This window comes from Simochromis diagramma, unplaced genomic scaffold (assembly GCF_900408965.1).
Source record: "Simochromis diagramma unplaced genomic scaffold, fSimDia1.1 OVJJ01000369.1, whole genome shotgun sequence".
NCBI classification, from domain to species: Eukaryota; Metazoa; Chordata; class Actinopteri; order Cichliformes; family Cichlidae; genus Simochromis; species Simochromis diagramma.
The window spans coordinates 1,702-24,077 of NW_024387087.1; the positions used below are offsets into that span (position 1 = coordinate 1,702).

General features: G+C 42.4%; 1 protein-coding gene and 1 long non-coding RNA gene across 2 annotated transcripts; both read left to right on the forward strand.

Moving 5' to 3' along the window:
* The first annotated feature begins 7,437 nt into the window (after nt 1-7,437).
* Nucleotides 7,438-10,067, forward strand: LOC120742653. The gene is made up of 4 exons (XR_005697921.1): nt 7,438-7,491; nt 7,576-7,674; nt 7,832-7,930; nt 8,694-10,067. It is a non-coding gene; the product is annotated as an uncharacterized LOC120742653 (long non-coding RNA).
* Nucleotides 10,068-11,105: 1,038 nt separating this feature from the next.
* On the forward strand, nt 11,106-15,355 carry LOC120742652 (protein NLRC3-like). The gene is made up of 3 exons (XM_040046075.1): nt 11,106-12,792; nt 13,193-13,421; nt 13,563-15,355. The coding sequence occupies exons 1-3, from the start codon at nt 12,790-12,792 to the stop codon at nt 15,338-15,340; spliced, it is 2,010 nt and encodes a 669-aa protein (XP_039902009.1). The 5' UTR covers nt 11,106-12,789; the 3' UTR covers nt 15,341-15,355.
* Nucleotides 15,356-22,376: the final 7,021 nt, after the last annotated feature.

Sequence of the window (22,376 nt, forward strand, 5' to 3'; positions counted from 1 at the left end):
CCCAATAGTCTCTCAGTTTCCCTGGGACTCCTCTAGGTGTCAGGTTTTTGACCAGAACTCTCTCCCCAGGTTGTAACACAGAACTCCTTACTTTTGTGTCGTAGTGTCTTTTGCCCTTTTCGGCAGCTTTCTTTGCATTCTCATTTGCTATAGAGTATGCTTGTTCCATGCCCTTTCTCCATTTTTCAACATAGTCTCTGTGGTCACTAAAATCTGTTTCTGAGTACAGTCCAAAGAGCATATCTACTGGTAGCCTGGGTGACCGTCCAAACAGTAGGTAAAATGGGGAGTAGCCAGTGACTTCACAACGTGTGCAATTATATGCATACATTAACTTGTTGATAGATTCCTTCCAGTTTGACTTTTGTGTTTCAGTTAGCGTTCTAAGCATTTGCAACAATGTCCTGTTCATACGTTCAACTTGACCGTTCCCCATTGGGTGATAGGGTGTTGTCCTAGAACCAGCCATGCCACAAAGTTTCTTGAGCTGACTGAATAGCTGATTTTCAAATTCACCTCCTTGGTCATGGTGAATGCGACAGGGGAAGCCAAACTTTAGGGCATAGTCATTGAATATCAGGTTTGCAGCAGTTTTGCCTGACTTTGAGGTGGTGGCATAGGCTTGGGCAAAACGTGTGAAGTGGTCAGTTATCACTAGAATATATTCATAACCACCTTTGCATTTTTCAAGATGGAGAAAGTCTATACACACCAGCTCAAAGGCCCGCGTAGTTACAATGTTTGTTAAAGGAGCTCTTGTTTCATGGCTGGGCTTTTTCTGCTTTACACAGGAGCAAACGTTGGTCACATAATGCCCGATGTCTGCCTGCATGTGTGGCCAAAAGAAGCGTTCACGTATCAAAGACACTGTGCGATCAACACCTTGATGGCCCATATTATTGTGCAGCTCTTCAAGTACAGTCTTTTTGAACTGATCTGGCAGGACTAGCTGTTTCCGGGCAGAAGTGAGTCTGTACAAGATGCCATTGTTATCCAGTCTTAACTTGCCCCACTCTCTGAACAAGCATTTTGTCTTAGGGTCAAATGTTCTTAGCTCTTTGGGCAGTGGTTTTGAATCTGTCTGTTTACACTGTAATACAGGGCTTATAACAGGATCAGACTTTTGCGCTTCATTAAGCTGTTCTTTTGGTATGGGTGTGAATGTTGCTTCTGCTGGCTCACCTTCTGCTGTGACTGACATTGCTGCAGCTGAGAGTGTCCATGCGGCAGGTGTGTCTTTCTGTACCTCAATGGCCTGGATAGCAGCTGCAATAGTGTCCGGTGGCACTTCCTCAGAGCAGTCTCTCATTAAGGTTTCTACATCAAGTGGCATTCTTGATAAAGCATCTGCATCACTGTTTTCCTTCCCTGGTTTGTACTTAATGGTGAAGTGAAAATCAGCGAGCTCAGCAACCCATCTTGATGTGGTGGCATTCAGTTTGGCTGTTGACAGAATGTACGTTAGCGGGTTGTTATCGCTGTAGACAGTAAATGTTGGGGCATAGTACAAATAGTCTCTGAATTTGTCAGTGATAGCCCACTTCAATGCTAAAAATTCTAGTTTTCCTGCATGGAAGTGGTAGTTTTTTTCAGCCGCTGTTACAGTACGGGAGCCATAAGCAATAACTCGCAGCTTACCATCTTGTCTCTGGTACAACACTGCGCCTAGCCCTTTGTGTGAGGCGTCTGTGTGTACGATGAACGGCTGTGTGAAATCTGGGAACCCCAGCACTGGTGGGTGGAGCAAACAGTCTATTAGTTCTTCAAGCGCACTTTGATGCTGGTCAGTCCACACGATTTGTTTTGAGGAGTCTTCTGAGTCTTCTTTTGAGGGAAAAACCCCTTCCACCCAAGTGGAAGGGGTTTTTCATGTCTGCAATGTTTTCTACTGCCGCTTTTTAGGGATACTGGTCACCTGCGGTTGTTGTCTCATTCCTTGTCCCAGAGGACTGCTGGAAAAGGTAATAACGAGGGCAGTGGACCCCGAAACGGTGGTCCCGGTGGCCATGATGCCATTGATGGAGATAGAAGCGGCCAAATGGGCCGAGGAGTGACACAACACGAAGTGTGGTGACCTTTCTTTTTGAAAGGTCAAGAGAGGGAATGTGGGAATAAAGAAAATACTTTACTGCTACAATATAGCCTTCATCATTAACATTGCATTAAAATGTTTATTAAAGCTACTGGCATTAGACTAAAACTTTTATTAAAGGTGCAGCTATAATCATTGTATACACACATTGCATATTGTGCTCATGAAAGAATTGATGCTCAGTCTATTCAAGGTCTTAAGCTTTGTTTGGCACGATGTCCCGACGATCTATGTGTAAGTGACTTGGAGCAGCAGAAGGTTAAACCGCATACATGCTTACAAACACAAATGAGTTAAACATAGGCCAGGACGAGGGCCTGGAATTCATTTAGCTTCTAACTGCATTTGAGCTGCCTAGTAACAAGTGACAGAAGAAGAGTCAAGAAATTGTAAGTCCCCAGGAATCATCTGGAAGGTGAAACAAATTGCCATGTATGGAAGAATGTGACAGAAAGAGGAACGTCTCTGTCTGTTTTTATGCTGATATGGTGATGGTGTATATCTGACCCTGGGTGTGTTTAATAAAATGAAAAGTGTTGCTCACACACATAAAGAACATTGAGATTAAGTAAATAAAGATCACGTAAAGATTAAGTAAAGTTAATATAAAGGATAGAGCCCAGAACATGATATTGTGAACCAACTTTGAATAATTAAGGGAACAATAGTCAAAGGAGCTTGCAAAGAAAAGCGTCTGGACTTCTTTAAGTTACTTGAAGACGTTTCACCTCTCATCCGAGAAGCTTCTTCAGTTCTAAGGTCAAATGGTGGAGAGTCCCAGATATAAACCTAGTGGGAGTATCCCCCCACAGAGGGACAAAAGGATGCCCTGATGATCCTCTAATCGCCTGAGCCAAGGTGTGAAACTGGGTGTGGGTCCCAATCAGCCAGAGTTTCGGGTGAGTTCATTGTGAAAGCTGGCCCCACCTTATCATGCGAATTCCTGAGGTCAGATGGCCCAGGATGTGAGTGGGCGTTAAGGCGTCTGGGAAGGATCTCAAAACTGGATTATAGATGGCAGAGAGTTGGTGTCGTAAACCCCCGCCTATGTTCAAAGATGGTCGCTCACAGTGGACATAGATGGCTTCTTTCACTCCTCTTTCAAACCATCTGTCCTCTCTGTCCAAAATGTGAACATTGGCATCCTCGAAAGAGTGTCCTTTATCCTTAAGATGCAGATGGACTGCTGAGTCTTGTCCTGTGGAAGTTTTGTGGTGTATGCTGTACAGTGCAGCGAGGAATGCCCAGACCTCTACATTGGAGAGACCAAACAGCCACTTCACAAGCGCATGGCACAACACAGAAGAGCCACCTCCACAGGACAAGACTCAGCAGTCCATCTGCATCTTAAGGATAAAGGACACTCTTTCGAGGATGCCAATGTTCACATTTTGGACAGTTTACGACACCAACTCTCTGCCATCTATAATCCAGTTTTGAGATCCTTCCCAGACGCCTTAACGCCCACTCACATCCTGGGCCATCTGATCTCAGGAATTCGCATGATAAGGTGGGGCCAGCTTTCACAATGAGCTCACCCAAAACTCTGGCTGATTGGGACCCACACCCAGTTTCACACCTTGGCTCAGGCGATTAGAGGATCATCAGGGGGTCCTTTTGTCCCTCTGTGGGGGGGATACTCCCACTAGGTTTATATCTGGGACTCTCCACCATTTGACCTTAGAACTGAAGAAGCTTCTCGGATGAGAGGTGAAACGTCTTCAAGTAACTTAAAGAAGTCCAGACGCTTTTCTTTGCAAGCTCCTTTGACTACGATGACCTGGATGACTGAGAACCTTCACAGACATAAGGGAACAATAGATGCACACAGTAGATTATTGAGGTGTAGCAGAGAGAGGCGTTTTGTTTTCTATCCTTTACAGGAGAAGATTTCAGGACCACAGCGACCACATTGGTGGCGAGAATCCTGGAAGCCCGAGACCGAACGGAACCAACCAGAGAAAGGGGAACCCAAAAAGAAGCACAGAGAACCATAGTTCCAGAAAATGTGTTGTTTAGGAAATTAAAAGCTCGTTAGACACAGGTTAAATGTGAGCATAAAAGTAATGAAGAGTAATGAGAGGGACTTTAGGAATAGTTGTAGGATTTCTATGTTATGTAAATTGCCCAAACACAGTGTTCAGGCCGGATATGCTCTACCCGTTAAAGGGGGCAAAGAAACAAGGACTAAGTTTTGAAGATGAAACGGGTTAACTCTATAGAGGATGTTTCCAAAGATTGACAAAATAATCTAGGACCTTTTACCAGAAAAGCTAATTGTATCTGTTTGGAGTTTACAGTGAGCACTGAGGGAAGTCAGAAATGGGTTTAAATTGGGATTCTGGGTAAAGAAAAAGGGGGTGTAGGAAGTAGATTTAGGGCATTTCACATTTCACAGGTGCTGTCTTAGAGCTTGATTTATTTGTTGTGGATAGAAGTAATTATGACAAAACAATAAGGAAACATTGAAAACATACAATCCGTTGAGGGGACAGATAGGGTTGGGCAATTGAAAGGTTTCATTTTGTTTAGCATAATCACTTATATTATTTTAGCCTTTTAACATGCAAGTAAACTTAATGGGATGAATTAGGAATTATGTCGTGTTTCTTAGGAAACACGAAAAGGGGAAGAACTGTCATGTAATTAATATATTCTTAGTGCTTATTTTCTGATTATATTGTTTTATGTACTTTAATAATGAAGGTTTGTAAAGCAAGGCCACTTTTGACTCACAAACTAAGTGCTCAGCCAGACTGGAAAAACAGGAAGTTAGTGTAGAAATATACAAGCATATTAATAAATACAGGAAGCCAGACAGAAAAGAGGAACTTGTACCATATAAGGAGTTGTTGAAACTGTGTGACGTGCAAAGTACCAAAATGAGGCCTATATGAGACACATTTTTAGATTCTAATATTAGAGATCCTGCAACTGCCAAGACCTCTTCCCTATGACCCCTCCCCAAACCCTCAAACCCTCCTACCCACCTCGACATACAAACTCTGTGTGGCTTCACGTGTTCTGTTGATGTTTACATGATCGAAATAACTTGAACACAAACACAAACAAACAAAGAGGAAGACCGCACCGGAAGGAAACAACTACAAGTCCCAGCATCCTCTGTGTTTAGGGAGCAGCAGTGAAAGTGAAAGTATTGAGCCTCCGTTCAGAGCAGCAGGAGGAGGAAGGTGGAGCTGAGGCAGGTGAGTGTTTACATGAATATGTTTCTTCTTATGACATAAAATAATTCCACGCTGTTCGTGTCTGTGGGTGAAATGTGAGGCCGGTCGGCTCCTCTGAGCGCTGGTTTCCTGTAAGTAGAGAGGAAGTGAGTTTAGCTGAGCCTCCGTTTGAGAGAGCAGGAGGAGAGTGAGAGCTGTGCTGAGGCAGGGTGAGTGTTAACACCGCTCTGACATTACTGTGTCTCTGTGGCGGGAACAACAGGCTCCGTCAGTGGAGGCAAAAATAATCAGACTTTGGTTTTTCAAAGGAAACAACTTTATGTCGGAAGTTCCCGCACGCTCATTGGATAACGATGTGTCAATCTCGAGCTATTAGCCAATGAGCGTGCGGATTCACAGAAAGACCCGCCTTTATCACGGGACTTTAAAAACTACAATGGCGACAGAAACTCCGTGAGTGGAGTTCAGGGTGACGTTATGAAACTGTGACGTTTGAGCCACTTCCTGTTCTCAGTCCCAGCGTCCTGATCACCGAGGTTTCTGTTGCTCTGATATCTGATATTGATTATATTGGTAAACAGGCTGTAGCATAAACATCAAACACAGCTGAAGCAGTTTTTGGATGGTTGGCTTCAAATGATCCGTCGGTTTGAAAAGTAAAAACAATTTAAAATAGGTGAAGCTGATGCAGGGTGAGTGTTCACACCAGGACTTTAGAGGGAAGAAGAGTCACAGCTCAGCATGTTGTTGACAGGTTGTTGTTCAATCTGGGGAAGACATCTGAATCCTTGCAGGGGGAATGGCTTTCACAACTTTAATGAATTTACTTTGAGTACATGATTTGCCGTAATTATCTATGAGTTTGTTATATGTTAACACATTTCCGTCATTGTCTAAAAGGTGTAAAACCGTCCAAATCCCATGATCCATCCAATCCTTATAAAAGATGGATTTTCTTTTATCGTATACATCTGTTGTTCCAAATCGAATTTGTATGTGGAGAAAAAATATGCTTGTGTATCATTTTCCAGTACTGGAGAACCTGTTTGTGAAAATTGGATAATTTAATTTGGAAATTTCAAAGTCGCACTTTATAAGAAATTCAATGCCACCCAGCTTCTCCAAAATTACTTTGGGGAAATAAAACCAAATACCGTTTGAATTATTATTTCATTGTCGTTGCTAACATTTCATTACTAATGGTTTCGCTAATAGTTTTGAAGAAAAACTCTTTTATTTCTTTCCAGTCTCATTCACACACTCCCTCAGATTCTTCACACACACTGATTTGCTGACATAAACACACTCCTGTGTGCTTTCTTGGCTTCACACACACACTGAGGACCATCTACAGACTGTGAGCTCCGTCTTCTTTGTCTTTGGAGCCGAACTCTGACAAAGTTAGGAACAAAACTTTCTCCAGCGTGTGAACTTTCCTCCTAGACTCAGTCTGAGCAGTCAGACCACATATTTCTAAAGCAGCACATGAAGGTGTGGCTCACACACACACAGGTGAAGGAAACAGCTGCAGTATTAAAAACTGCTTCACTGTCTACAAATATATGAACTGAATGTTTCTTTCAGGCTGTAAAAACCTTATTTATCCTCCATTACAGTCCTGCATTCAGAGCATTACTTCTGTTATATTAGTACATGTATTTTATTCTGATGAACACATGAAACTCTGAGCTGGATTGAATCCATTGAATCAGAGTCCAGGACTCAGACTAAACACACTGAATGTGTCCTGAGCTCGGCCGCTGTTCCACAGTAACTGCTGTCAGAGTCACTGTTACTGAGTTAGCTTAGCTAGCAGAGCAGCTAGCAGTTAGAGTATGAACTCTGTAAGCAGTCAGCTCGGTCCTGGACATGGTTACTGACATAAAGCTGCTCTCTGCAGCCATGTTTGACCTGCTGCTTTGTAGGACTACAGTAATGGAGGATTTGGAGGCTGAACTGGGCTCTGTGACACTTTTTGTAGTGAACTGATGAAAGCTGCGTCTCAGATGGATGTTAGTCCAACACATCAGACACGACCTCTGCAGCTCTCAGTTGATGTGCACATTTGTGTTTCCTCTGCAGGTGAAGGTAGAAAGTGTGTGTGAGCTGATGTGAATTGAGCAGCATGGATCAGTGTGAGGACAGAGAGGAGGGAGTCCCTCCCTCTAAAAGCACTCTGTGTGGGGAACATGAGAGCCAGACCAAAGCTCAGAGGTGAGATGACCATCTCTAACTGTCCATGACTCTTCTCCATGTCACAGCTCAGCACTCACATCACTGCTGCATCATTATTCACAGGAACCAGCCTGGACCTCCACCCAGCTCTGTGTCCTCTAAGAGCAAACGGGTGAAGCATTTCTTTCGTAATTTAGGGCGAAAAAAGTCATCTGACGAAAAGTAAGTTCATGTCAGTATTAAAATGTTTGAAATTTTAATCAGCTTTTTACTATTTAACAATTTAAATAATAAACTATTTAATACTTTATTTATACTTTTTATGTAATGTATTGGACACATTGGATGTGACACATGTTTCATGTTCACTTACTTTTAGCGTCAATCAGAAACCATCCACCTCTGTGTCCTTAAAGAGTGACTGGTCCAATCGTCGAGGCATTGATTTTAAATCCCAGCCTGTGTCTGCTGCAGAGAGGTGAGCTGTTAGTAACAAGAACTCTCTGATTTAAATGATTTTGATGTTTCCTGGTTTCTAAAATGCATCTCTGTAGCAGAGCAGTGTCTCCAAGGACACACAGGCTCAGCTGTAACTGTCAGTTTATCTGGTTTAAGACACATCTGGACACAATTGGCTGATTTTAACTATGTATTTTAATCAGAGGTGTAAATTTAGACCTCACACATCTGGATCCTAAACTATGATAGAAACAGCTGCTAGCAGTGGGTAGTTTGACTTTGATACGCTGCTCTAGAAAGCAAACAAAGGTTTGTGCAGCTCGTCTTCAGAAAAGTGTTCAGAGAGCAGCTGCTGTATTAGACAAAGGCTCGTCGTGTGAGCCCAGATGTGTGTAACAGCTGGATGAATGAGAACCATCACAGTCACGTCTCCATCCCGCCTTTATTAATGAACTTCCTGTTGCTTGCAGATGACAGGAACACAAAGTGTTTGTGCCACGTGATGCTGCAGGATTTGTTAACGTGTCCATGATGGTAACATCTCCTCGTCTAACTGCAAACACATGAGCGCTCCTAACGGCAGCTATCACAGCCACACAGGCAGACTGTGTCTCACTGTTGCATTCAGGGACATTTGTTTTCCTGTAAAAAGCTGAACTCTAATCTAAGAGGACTGTTACTGACAGGAAACAGCTGCATTATCTGCAGTCTGTGTGATCACAGCTGCTTCAATCACTTTATCAGAGAATTGATCATTGAATAAAACATGTTTGTGTCTGCAGAGGTCAGAGGTCACAGTCTGCAGGATCCAGCTGTCCGTCTGTGAGGAGTGATGGGTCCAAACATTACCCTCCAAACTTCAGTGCTGAATCTGGACTAACGAGGTCAGAGACCTGTGATGACTCCTTTACATGTTTGTGTTTTCCTGGATAAATATGACCAAAGATTCATTAAAAAGGTAAAAAATATTAGACTTTGTCCTGTAGCGCTGTGTGGCAGGCAGGATTGGACCCAAACACAACAGGATGAAGTCAAAGAGGCAGCTTTATTTCAGCTGTGAACATGCAAACAGCAGAAATAAGGAAACATAACTGTAGGTTTGCAGTGAATGAAGCCTCAGCTCGACGCTCCACTTTGTCCCTCTTTTCCTTCTCCAAACAGCCACATCAGGAGTCTTTGATGGAGTTTTAAAATATTTAATTACAAATGTCCAAAGATGGGGGCAGGATACCTGAATCCACAATTATTAAAGCTAAAATAGTTCACAGGGTTTGGACTTTGTTAGGTGACGAGAGAACATCAAAGTGTTTTTTATCTTTAAACAGTATTTTTATCACTTCAGTTGCTCTCACAGCCCTGTTTGTTATTTTACCAGAGCTCTTATGTTTCACTCAGTGCTCCCACCAAACACCTTGGAGGACACATTAGTGTGATTTAGATTTCATTGGTGCAAACACCAGTCACACAAGCTAACCCATGGAGGCAGCAGCAGGCTTTGTGTTTGGTAAAGTCTGTTGGCTTAAACTAAGAGAGTTTAGTTTGTTAGCACAAAGAGCTGTCAGCTAAAGCCCCGAATGCACTTTGAATACAGATGAACTGAGAAAAACACTTTAAATACAGCAAACAGTCAAACTGACAACATCTTGTTCTGCTGATCATCCACAGCAGTACATTTAGCATTCATGCTAGCAGCAGGCTATGACTGTCCACAAGGCTTAATATACGTGTGTGTTTGATATAATGCCAACAAGTACAAATAGGTGTTCTTACAGGTCTTAATCACAGAGGTCTGATAAGTCTGGTGACTTTCACAGTCAGCAATTTTGCTGCCTTTTATTTTATATTGGCCTTTTTAAAGCCCTTCAAAGTCTCCCACATTCATACAGAGCTTTTAACACCAAACTCCTTTACAGTCCTTCTCCTCTCACACACGATCACACGACTGATTTGTCTGCAGCAGCTGTGTTACTGCTAGTATTTTATTATGTGTGTAATCTCCTCATATTGTTCCTGTGGTTTAGTTTGACTTCCTTCTGCAAACTCAGCTGCTCTGTTGCTGATACACGTCTCCATGAATATGATTGATCAGATGCTGCCAACACCATGTGTTTCATGTGAGCGCTCAGCTGAAACCCTGGGTTGACTTATCGAGTTAATAACAAGCTTCACGTGACTGTGAATGCTAAAGTGAATCCAGATAAAGGAAAGAGACCCTGCTAATGTTGGACTCACTTCTTAGTGTAGATCCCTACCTTGCTCATAGGGGGTTATATGATTGTTGGGTTTTTCTCTGTATCTATGAAGCGCCTTGAGGCGACTTTTGTTGTGATTTGGCGCTATATAAATAAAATTGAATTGAATTGAATTGAATCCCAGGAGGAAGTTCAACATAGCCATTCTTTGTGCTAGCTCGACCAAACCTGAGACCACAGTGCAGGATAACGATCATCATCTGTCTCTGTCAAGGACATTTAAAATCCACAAATAACAATAATAATTATATTTGATCATTAAAAATGATGATTAAACAAAGTGTCAAACATACTGAAGTAGAAGGACTGATGTTTGTGTTAAAATACCCTCTTAAAGCTGAAATACTGATTCAACTTCTTTACTCAAGTAAAGGTAAAAGAGTACAGGCTCTGAAATGTACTCACAGTATTAAAGTAAAAACTCCATCTTTGAAGGAAATTTCTGCCAGTTTTTGTGCAAAGTTACCTGAATTTCTACCTCCAGCATTAATATGAGAGAATTATCTGAACTTTTATTCTAATGAATTTAATCAGCTTGAACATTTTGTAGCACAAAAGTAGAAAAAACCCAAAGGGAATAAAAAATAGCTCCGTTTGCTGTTGCCTGCATTGTAGATGGGCGGCTTTGCCTCAACACCTAAACAGGAAAATGAGTTTAGTCAAGTATTAAAGTGGGATTGAAGAGGTGAGGAAACCAGAGATCAGGTGTTGTGGTGCAGCATTAAGATAAGATGGGGCCTGATTATTGAAGACCTTGTATGTGAGGAGCAGGATTTTGAATTCTGGATTTAACAGGAAGCCAATGAAGGGAAGCCAAAGCAGGAGAAATCTGCTCTCTCTTTCTAGTCCCTGTCAGGACTCTTGCTGCAGCATTTTGGATCAGCTGAAGGCTTTTCAGCGAGTTTTTAGGACTTCCTGATAATAATGAATTACAGTCGTCCAGCCTGGAAGTAATAAATGCATGAACTAGTTTTTCAGCTTCACTCTTTTTAGCATTTTTTAACAACAAGGTTTTATCTATTAGGGCTCTTGTCTCGCCGACTTCTGCCTCAGATCCGAGTCTTTCTCCTGTGTGCTCAGCTGTCTTAGAGCAGTTTGATCCCGTCTCCCTCAATGACTTGACTGCGGTAGTTTGTAACCTAAGATCATCACACTGCCCCTCTGATTGTCTCCCCCCAACTACTCTTTCAAGGATTGTCAGGTTGGAGATCGGCCTATAATTAGCTAAGACAGCTGGGTCTAGGGATGCTTTTTAAGTAAAGGTTTAACTACAGCCAGCTAGGGATGGGTACCGTTTAGAAAACCTGCTAAATCAGAATCAGTTGCTGATGATGGCTTTTTTCTTTTACATCAATCACGTATAATCTTAACTCAAAGTGAACATAGACTTGATTGAAGTAACTCAGATCAGCCAATTCAAAATGCTAATTCAATCAACTCTGAGTTCATGGCTAGACTCAGTTTGTTGGCCCTGCACCTTAAAACTATTCCCTGTTTGTCTCTCGTGTTTTTTGGATATTGTTTTCACATCTTATGTCACGGCTAGCGGGGCGAGCCATGTTGAATTTAATAAAGGACCCAAGATGCCGACACTGCTGTGAAGTGAGTGAGCTTTATTGAAACGGTGAAGTGCAGTGGAGATGGCCTGTGCAGAAGCTAAGATAACCTCTACTGAAAAAACCAAAAAACTAACCTGAAACCTTAAACGGAGACACGGGGAGACAACACAGACGAACCAGCAACAAGCAGGAGAAAACAAAGGGCTCATATACACAAAAGAGCAATCAGGGAATGAGAAAAGGGAGACACAGCAGGATTCATTGGACATAACCAGACAAGGGGAAGCAAAAGTAGACACACTAACATAGGACATGGCACTGTCAAAATAAAACAGGAAGTGAACACAGAGACACAATACTAACACAGTACAGAGGGAACACAGAAACCAAAACCTCAGAACTAGAAAATCTTAATCAGAATGAAATTGTAACAAAAGACAATAACAATCAAAACAAAACTACTGAGTCCACAGACTCGGGACATACATCGGCTCAAACTGTGGTCATAAATATTTTGTACTTGTAAATCAGACTGTGTAGTTGTGAACTGAGTTTTGTAACATTGTAAAACAAAATATCTGGAAAGTTTATGTTTTTGCGTTCATTGATTTGTGTGTGTAAAAATGTAATAAATGTAAGAAACATTAGAACTACTTTTGCTGACACAAAGTTTGGCGAGCACTGCAAGTTGTCCCTTTAAACCAGTCACTGATATAAAGAGAGCACCTTGTTCCAGGGCATCTGAGCATGGAGGGAAAGCTTTATGCAGGAGATGGTAAGAGCTGTTGGGACTAAAGAAACTGAGCAGAAAACTACAGACATCTGGAAACTGAGTTGTTAATTCTCAGTGGGATCAGCAGGACTAGCAAAGCTTCACCATGACAGTCATCTGATTGACTGAACCCATCCAAACATCACTTCATGGACCTTTAGCTTGTGTCTGTGTGTGGACAGACATAACATGAGCTAATTATACATTACTCCTCCACAGAGTGGACCAGCAGAGAGCAGAGGTTTCCACTGGTCAGTCTGCACAGCAACATCAAACACACCTGGACTCTGTGGTTATGGTTTGTAGTACTACGTTTACATTTGTTCTTTTCAGTCACCTCTATGCTGCACTTTGTGGACCAGAGGATTGTCAGTGTGTCCAACATAAATCAGAGTTTGGGCTCCATGATTTCAGTCAGATTGGGGTGACTGTAGCTCAGGAGGGGAGCAGGTCAGCTACTAGTCAGAAGGTTTGTGAATCAAACCCTGGCTGGCAAATGTACTGGGTAACGTACTAAACCCAAGCTGCCCTCTGATGCATCCATCAGAGTGTGAAAGAAAGTATTTAAGCATAGAACAATGTGCTTGGTTGAATGAGGCATGTTGTATAAAATGCTTTGTGTGCACAGAGTATCAAAGAGAGCTATATAAGAACCAGTCCATTTACCACTGGGTAATTCATATAGTCTTCTTTTCCAGCGGCTGGAGGACAACATCACCATGTTTGTGAAGAACGAGCTGAAGAAGATCCAGAAGCTTCTGAGTCCAGATCACCCAGAAACTTTAAAGAGCCAGATGGAGGATGAGGAGATGTTTGAAGGTGAGGATGAAGATGAAAGAAAGAGCTGCAGAGAAGCATTTCTGAAGATCACACTCCACTTCTTGAGGAGACTTAAGCAGCATGAGATGGCTGACCATCTGCAGAGCAGTAAGAGAATTTCTCTAAAGACTGAATATTGATCTTTCCTAATAGCTCAAGAAATGGACCAATAGACATTCATCCTTTCAGGGTACTGAAAGGCTATGATATTTATTATATAATATTTTTTTCTGAATTTCTTACCTTCAGAAATATTTGCTCCACTCTGTAAACGTGAACTTAAAGCCCAACTGAAGAAGAAGTTCCAGTGTGTGTTTGAGGGCATCGCTAAAGCAGGAAGCCCAACCCTCCTGAATCAGATCTACACAGAGCTCTACATCACAGAGGGAGGGACTGCAGAGGTCAATGATGAACATGAGGTCAGACAGATTGAAACAGCATCCAGGAAACCAGACAGACCAGAAACAACAATCAGACAAGAAGACATCTTTAAAGCCTCACCTGGAAGAGACGAACCAATCAGAACAGTGCTGACAAAGGGAGTGGCTGGCATTGGGAAAACAGTCTTAACACAGAAATACAGCCTGGACTGGGCTGAAGACAAAGCCAACCAGGACATCCAGTTCATATTTCCATTCACTTTCAGAGAGCTGAATGTGCTGAAAGAGGAAAAGTTCAGCTTGGTGGAACTTGTTCATCACTTCTTTAATCAAACTAACGAATCAGGAATCTGCAGGCTTGAAGACTTCCAGGTTGTGTTCATACTTGATGGTCTGGATGAGTGTCGACTTAATTTGGACTTCAACAAAACTAAAATCCTGACTGAAACAAGAAAGTCCACCTCATTGGATGAGCTGCTGACAAACCTCATCAGAGGGAACCTGCTCCCTTCTGCTCGCCTTTGGATAACAACACGACCTGCAGCAGCCAATCAGATCCCTCCTCAGTGTGTCGACATGGTGACAGAGGTCAGAGGGTTCACTGACCCACAGAAGGAGGAGTACTTCAGGAAGAGATTCAGAGATGAGGACCAGGCCAGCAGGATCATCTCCCACATCAAGAAAGCTCGAAGCCTCCACATCATGTGTCACATCCCAGTCTTCTGCTGGATCACTGCTACAGTTCTGGAGGATGTGCTGGAAACCAGAGAGGGAGGAGAGCTGCCCAAGAACCTGACTGAGATGTACATCCACTTCCTGGTGGTTCAGGCCAAAGTCAAGAGTATCAAATATGATGGAGGAGCTGAGACAGATCCACACTGGAGTCCAGAGAGCAGGAAGATGATTGAGTCACTGGGAAAACTGGCTTTTGATCAGCTGCAGAAAGGAAACCTGATCTTCTATGAACCAGACCTGACAGAGTGTGGCATCGATATCAGAGCAGCCTCAGTGTACTCAGGAGTGTTCACACAGATCTTTAAAGAGGAGAAACAACTGTACCAGAACAAGGTGTTCTGCTTTGTTCATCTCAGTGTTCAGGAGTTTCTGGCTGCTCTTCATGTCCACCTGACCTTCATCAACTCTGGACTCAATCAGCTGGAAGAAACAACAAACAAGCTTTCAAGACTAGAGAAATACTTCTACCAGTGTGCTGTGGACAAGGCCTTACAGAGCCCCAATGGACACCTGGACTTGTTCCTCCGTTTTCTCTTGGGTCTGAAGACTAATCAAACTCGTTTGCAAGGCCTCATGACACAAACAGGAAGTAGCTCAAAGACCAATCAAGAAGCAGTTCAGTACATCAAGGAGAAGCTCAGTGAGAATCTGTCTGCAGAGAAAAGCATCAATCTGTTTCACTGTCTGAATGAACTGAATGATCGTTCTCTAGTGGAGGAGATCCAACAGTCCCTGAGATCAGGACGTCTCTCCACAGATAAACTGTCTCCTGCTCAGTGGTCAGCTCTGGTCTTCATCTTACTGTCATCAGAAAAAGATCTGGATGTGTTTGACCTGCAGAAATACTTTGCTTCAGAGGAGGCTCTTCTGAGGCTGCTGCCAGTGGTCAAAGCCTGTAAAAAAGCTCTGTAAGTTATAAAGTTTTTACTATTTAATTTGGTTGGTATGTTATGGAAAAACACACTGCCATCAACTTCTGTTTTGTTATTGTCAAAATCACTGTAATATAATCACTGTACCTTTATATACACGTGACTTGTATTAATGCTGCTGCCCTCTTGTGGCTAAAGTGTAATTATGTTCTTGTTATTAGGGAGGATTTGAGAGTAACATGCCAAGTGAGTCAGCACCTTCACTTTAGCTTAAAAAATCCAAATTCTTACATCATCAGTTATAGTTGCATGTATTCATTATCATAATTTAACCTTTAATATTGATGTCTTAAATTTATTTTGAGTAAACTAGCAATAATTTTATGGTTTATTAAATAAATACATCACTAATGAATTATTTATTTTAGTAATTAATTAAAAAAGATATTGATAATTAATTATCGGTTAATTTCATTTAAAATAATTCATTATTTATTTATGTACAATTCAAATTAGTTAATTACATATTTTGTTGGTTTGTTTTCTATTTTAATTATTTTACTGACACATTCAATGAATTATTTAATGATGTATTTATTTAATTCACGTTGCTACTCCTGGCCCTGCATCGCTGTTCAGAAATACATTTTATTTGTCAGCTTCACCCATCAAGGTCAGGGGGCGGGGTTAATGCTGACCAAGTCAAAACCATTGCTTTGGTCTGGTGGGCGTTCTTTTAGTGGGCTTTTCTCAATACTAAGTAGGCCTACACGCCAGGGTTTGGACATGTGTGGACCCAAACTATACTTAGACTTTACCCTTTTTTGTGTGTCACCAAATACACTTTTAATATTTTCTAGACAAGAATTTAGTGGCATAATCTTTAACCTCTTTTGGCTCCAAACAGAAGTGACAGACTTGAGCAGGGTTCATTTAAAGGCTGACAGAAGTGGAGTGGTGACGGGGAGATGTTTGACAGGACAGTGTTTCAGCCTCCACAGGTTCATGTTGTGCTCCATCAGTCAGTGAAGATGAAGTCAGTGCTGATGAGGCTGTAGAGTGTGTGAGGGATGTGAATGAGGATGATGAAGATCTGATGATAGCAGATAAAAACAGGCTGCAGAGACTTTGAGCCATACAGGGCACACAGTGTGTGTACAGAACAGCTGAAATCATTATGGAGGCCTCACTGGGATATGGAAGCATCACAGTACAGCTTCAGTGAAGCATTAAAGTCTCTGATATGAGATGAGAAATGAAGCAGCCAGAGCTTTTTCATGAGTGGAAATCCACTGTGACTGTGAGCTGCTGCTACAGCCTCCAGATTAGCCAGCAGCTCATCCTGCTCAACATTTCCTCACCAACTTTAATGGAAGTGTGATGTTTTCAGCTGGAGTGATGGTCAGGGTGGCCTCCCTCTCCTCTTCTTCTCCTCTTCCTCTTTCATTTGTAAAGCCACTTCTGCTGCTTTCATTCATTTGGAAGTCCTGTAGCTGAGTTTGGGAGAGACTAACAGCCTCGGCAGCAGAGGGGAGAAAGGCTGTAACACCACCACTTTACTCTGTTCTACCTGTCACATCATTTTATCAGGAAACAAATATGCTCATGTTTTTACTATGTTTGTCTTGAAGATGTAAGAAGATCACATGGTGCTTTTTATTATTGTGTTGGTTTGTTTCCTGTCTCTTGGATGGAGCCCAGCTGTGCGTGGCCCCTGGGCCTGTGGTCAGAGTGTGTGCTGGATAATCCGGCCCAGGATGAGGCCAAACTGACATGGGATGAAATGTCTGTCACATAATTGAGCTTAGTGTAGTTTCATTTCTGCACAATTTAAAAACAACCAAAACTTTGTTCTGTCTTTTCTATGTTATACTGTAGACTTTCTTTGATACTGTGTCCAAAAGGAGCAGCTTTTACTTTGAAGGGGAGCCGTCTCTGTTTCCTCTTCAGGTTGGATGATGGAAGCAAATTAGTAGCTGTGTCCCAAAACGTCGGCTGCATCCTCCAGAGGCTGCATTTGAAGGCCGATTACGTCACAGCCAGGCGATGAAGGCTGTCCGTATTTGTCGACTCCTTCAAATGCGGCCGACAAATGCGTCCTTCATTTCCCCGAATTTGAAGGATGGGTCGGGTGTGTCCTTCGTGGCCCACCATATCCCAGAATTCATAGCGCGGCCCAGCCAAATTTCAGCTGCCAACAATGGCGGCTGCTACTAAGTTTTCAAATTACTCTTATTAATCTTTCTGGGTCACAAAATAAACTTTTAACATATTTTCAGGCGAGAAAGTAGCTGTGTAAACTTCAAATATCTGCTTGGTTTATCAAGACATCGCATATTTGCAAAAGTGTGCCGACGTTTTCGGAGACGTCTGTTCCCCACCCGCTCGCTAGCAAGCCGGGGGGTTCAATGGTCACTCCAGCCGGCGAGAGCAGCGGACGCCCGGCTTCATCGTTTTCAGACCCCTGCTCTTTCGCTACTCAGGTTAAACATGATATATAAGTCACTCGGAGAACTTAAAAATGTAATTGTTTGCTTTTTTTCAGTGTTTTATTTGTTCCGGAGTAAATCGGTTTGGCTGAGATCAAAGTTCCTCCGGGATTTTCACACAGCTGAATAAACGTTAAACAGGAAACTGATTAAACAGAAGTGTGAGATGGTCGAGAATTTACGCCAGTGTCCTGTTATATTTTAAATAGCAAGGAGCAGACAGCCAAGTTTATTAAACTCCACCGACACAGCGGTGACACAAATCTGAAGGCTAGACTTTCCCATTTCACAGCCTCGCACTTCCAGCCTTTTCGGTCTTTGAAGGACCCGGCCCACGTAGACCGCGAATACCGGGTCCTCCGAAGGATGCAGCCGACATTTTGGGACACAGCTAGTGTGTGATGTTCTTTCAGTGTTGCACTTTGTAGACGCTCCCTGAGCACTGGTCTCACAGCCAGCTGCACATAGAGACCAGTGTTGTTAGTCCAGGTCAGAAGATGACTTGTTGGAATGAAAATGAGCTTGTAGTTTGTCTGCTTTAATCATGTGACTGGAAAAAGGTGTTGGACTTCAAATATGTCCATTTCTTTCACACTTCACCTTTAAAAGTGAAGCCTTGTGGTTCCTGGAAGGAAAAACACGACTTTTTCAAGTCTTTGTCCTGTTTTTATGATAAATGTACGACTTTAATGTGAAACATTCAGAGTTTTTTCTCTTGTTGTGTTTGTTTGAAGCTGCTTCCTGTTGGCTTCAGCTGTTTGGAGTTTCCATTTTCTAAACTTCTACATTCTGAACCTTCTTCAGCTCTGAACAGATGATGAAACACTGAATGATTTCAAGCTCACACTTTGTCTAATAAACTTACATCTTTCATTCTTTATACAGATTGAGGGCTGTGGTTTGTCAGAGATCAGCTGTGATTATCTGGCAGCAGCACTGAAGTCCAACCCCTCCCATCTGAGAGAGCTGGAGCTGAGCTCCAACAACAAGCTGCAGGATTCAGGAGTGAAGCATCTGTGTGGTTTCCTGGAGAGTCCAGGATGTGGACTTGAAACTCTGAGGTCAGTCAGCATGTTTTAGTTGTGCTGAGATGAATATGATGTGAAAGTTGTGCTGACACTAAACTGCAGACATCAGGCTGATATTATACTGATCCACACTGAGGATCTTCATGGTAAAGTCTGTTTTCTTCTTCTCTGGTTTAGTCCATTGACTGCAGCAGAACAATGTTCACATTTCAAACCTTCAAAGAAGAAGAAAAATCCTCCACTGGATAATTCACTGTGAAACTCTCCAACTCTTCATTCCACCTTAAAGTCTGTCTGACACTGAAATCCAAAGCAAAATGTGCGTTTGCTTTACAGACAGCAGTCCAACACAAACATACACACATCATCCAAAACACAGTCCAACATCCAAATCTCCTCCACTGCCAGCATGAATGATGGGAAAGAGAAGGAGGAACACTCTGACATTCAGGGTTAGAATGAGTTTCATGAAGCAGACTGTGAAGATCAAAGCTGCATTAGAAAGCTTACATGAATGAATGAGTGGACAGAAGTGGACAGAGATCATCTGAAGCACTTCAAAGGCTTTAAATCAGCACATTTCTCTTTATTCTTTATCAACTCTGTTAGTTTCTCTCAGTTTTCTGTGGAATGAAGCTAACAGCAGGCTAATAAGATGCTGACCAATAGGTTTCTATTAAAGGTTGTAATTTGTATATGAAAAAGTGCTTTGGCTCAGCAGGGATCAGCTTACAGGTAGAATACAGCTGCTGGATGGGATTAGCATGTCATAGCTATCTACCAAACTGCTAACTGGGGGATTTCAGGCCATCTATGGATCATTTTTGCTAACTGTTTATTCAGCTTAGGCTCACAGGGCTGCAGCCTGTGCCCTAGCTGTCATAGGGCAAGAGGCGTGGTCCACCTGCACAGGTGAGCAGTCCATCACAGGGCCAACAGAGAGAGACAGAGAAGCACTCTCTCACATCCACACCTACAGCCAATTTAGAAGCACCAATGAACCTAAGCAGCATTTCATTGGACTGTGGGAGAACATCCAACCTCCACAGAAAGGCCAACAAGCTTCAACCTACAACCTTCTTGCTTTAAGGCACTAGTGCGAACCACTTTTCCCCATTTCAGCCCAAATCCTGCATCTTCCTGTTTCTGACTCCAGGCCAGCTCCACTAACACTTTCTCATCAGACACTGCCACCTAGTGGAGGAAGTCTTAGTTCCATTTGAAGCTTCAGATGACAGTTAGTTCCTTTACAAAGAGGTGGAGGTGGTGGGGCCACAGCACCATCATCACTGAGTGCCATAGGACACTTAACCTTTGTTTCCATATGCTGGGAACTTCCTGTTGTTCCAAGGAGGACTGGAAAATGTGTGAAAATCTCCCAGTCAGTTCCTCACAGCACACTTCAATCATTTCCCTCCCACAGCATCAGGACCAGGGCTTTTTCTCTCTTTGGTCCCACTAAGAGATTTCCACACAAACACCTCATCAGTGGGACTCTCAGAGCTACCAGCCCTTTGCTACAATCACAAAGCTCTTCATTGAAATCAATGATATCAAAGCTGGAATCAAATGAGTCCAAGTCTTCTGCTGATTCAGCATCACATTCATCTTTGCTCCTTGTTCTGCATCCCCACCATGGACTTCATTCCTTTCCAAGCCAGCCTTGAGTGTCCTTTATTCAGCTCATCCTCTGCTTTACTTTTACACCTGATTTTAGCTGCTTTATCTCTCTTTCAACAAGTTTCTGTGCCTCAATCTTTTTCTTCTCTCCCTCATAACAAGACAGCTTCTTCTGCCTGAGAACATGTTGGAGTGATTTACTAATCCAGGGCTGCTTATTGGGGAAAATACTTCCTGTTTCCAAAGTAATCCCCATTTTTCCCAGAAAGAAATGTAAGTAGAAATCGATGTTCTAAGTGAGAACATGAGCCTTTAACAATAGCAGCAAAATATCTCTCCAATCTCAATACTCCCTCTCTCGACCTCTGGAACACCAGAGGTCACAATACATTGTGTTGGGTCACTCCTCGGCCCACTCAGCTGCTTCCATGTCCATCCATGGCATCATGGACATCGTGGTCACCACTCCCGCTCTGACCCTCTCTAGCCATCCTCTGGCTCAGCAAATCAGACAACCTCATGTCATCTAAGTGGTCCAGTAATAAACACCAGCTCCCCCTCGAGAACACTCCATGCGTAAGATTAGGTTTTTTCTGCGTCCCTCTCTTGTGGTCCATCATGCCTCGGGCCTCCAGGATCCTCACCTCCCTGTGGTCGCCAAGATCTTCTGTAAAGCAAACAAAACACCTTTTCCTGCACCTCCCTAACTTATCATCTTTGGGACTCTTTAATCAAAAGCCTGATCCTAATTATCTTCTTGACTTATTGACTTGTATTTATATATATTCTTCAACGTTACTCATCATTTTAAAACTCTTAAAACGCTGCTTTCACGTCCCTGCATGCGTTTCCTGTCGCTTGCCTTATCTAATCATCAACATCCTGTACACAGAACTCTCGCTGCTGCAAGGCCTCCACTCTGACCTAGAATCTCCTTTCACAAGAAAATCATTATAAGCGCCTATTCTACTAAAAGATCCAAAAAACCCAACCACTTTAATCAATTAAGTTTAAACATATAAGCAATTACTCACGCATACATTTTATCACAGCTAAACGCTGCCTTGAAACAACTCCTGTGTGTTAACACTAACTTCATTTTAAAACTCACATTTCCTATGTTATAACCTGTTTTTGGTACAGCCTTTTTATTTCATCTTGCTCCTTTGATGTAACAATACCTTCTCATTCTAGTTTATCAGACTTAACCAAAATATATGCTTTCCTTCCTTTGGTCCTTCTCTAAAGCAAGAAACTCCTATTCAGTTCCTCTTTTCTGTCACTTATTACAGGGCCAGCTCAAGTTCAGTTAAACGCTAAATTAATTTGAGGCCTTTTGCCTGGAATCAATACTGTCATGTGTGTTTATGGACTCTGTGTCTGTAAGCGTGTGCAATCCTTCAATAACTCATATCATCCTCACAGTAGATTGGCTAATCATAGCGCTAGCCAAAGGCTCGTGACCCACAAGAGACGAATTGAGCCACAACTCCCTTAAAGGCACAAAATGCAATATGTATAAAAAATCATTTCTACGTATAAGCTCTCCCCTTTATCCTAAAAATAAATCTATGTAATATCTGTATGTGTGTCTTCTATTCATTAATGTAATTGTCAGTTATTTTCTCTCTTTATTTTACCTTCTTCTTGTTTACCTCTTTGTTTGTGACGTGGACATCCCTAAACCATCCTGAGTTCCGGCTTCAATTTCAACCCAATTGTACCCTCTATTCTCGCAGTCGAACTCGTCTGGGCTTCACCTTCCCACTGGCCCCTGTGCCCTTCTCTTAGTGTCCTTTGTTGTCTTGTGATCCCCAGCAAACACAGTCTGTTTCTTCTCTGTTTCTTCTCCGTTGCTCTTTTCAGTATTTTCCTTTTAGATTAAATCCCAGCCTGGCAAAATATCCCATTCAGTGTCTTTAAACAGTTATGTCACACT

What these genes read in the sequence shown, in the direction of transcription:
- LOC120742652 (XM_040046075.1), top strand. An exon ending in GGCTGACCATCTGCAGAGCA is followed by an intron (nt 13,422 to 13,562) that starts GTAAGAGAATTT and finishes TCTTACCTTCAG; the next exon opens with AAATATTTGCTCCACTCTGT.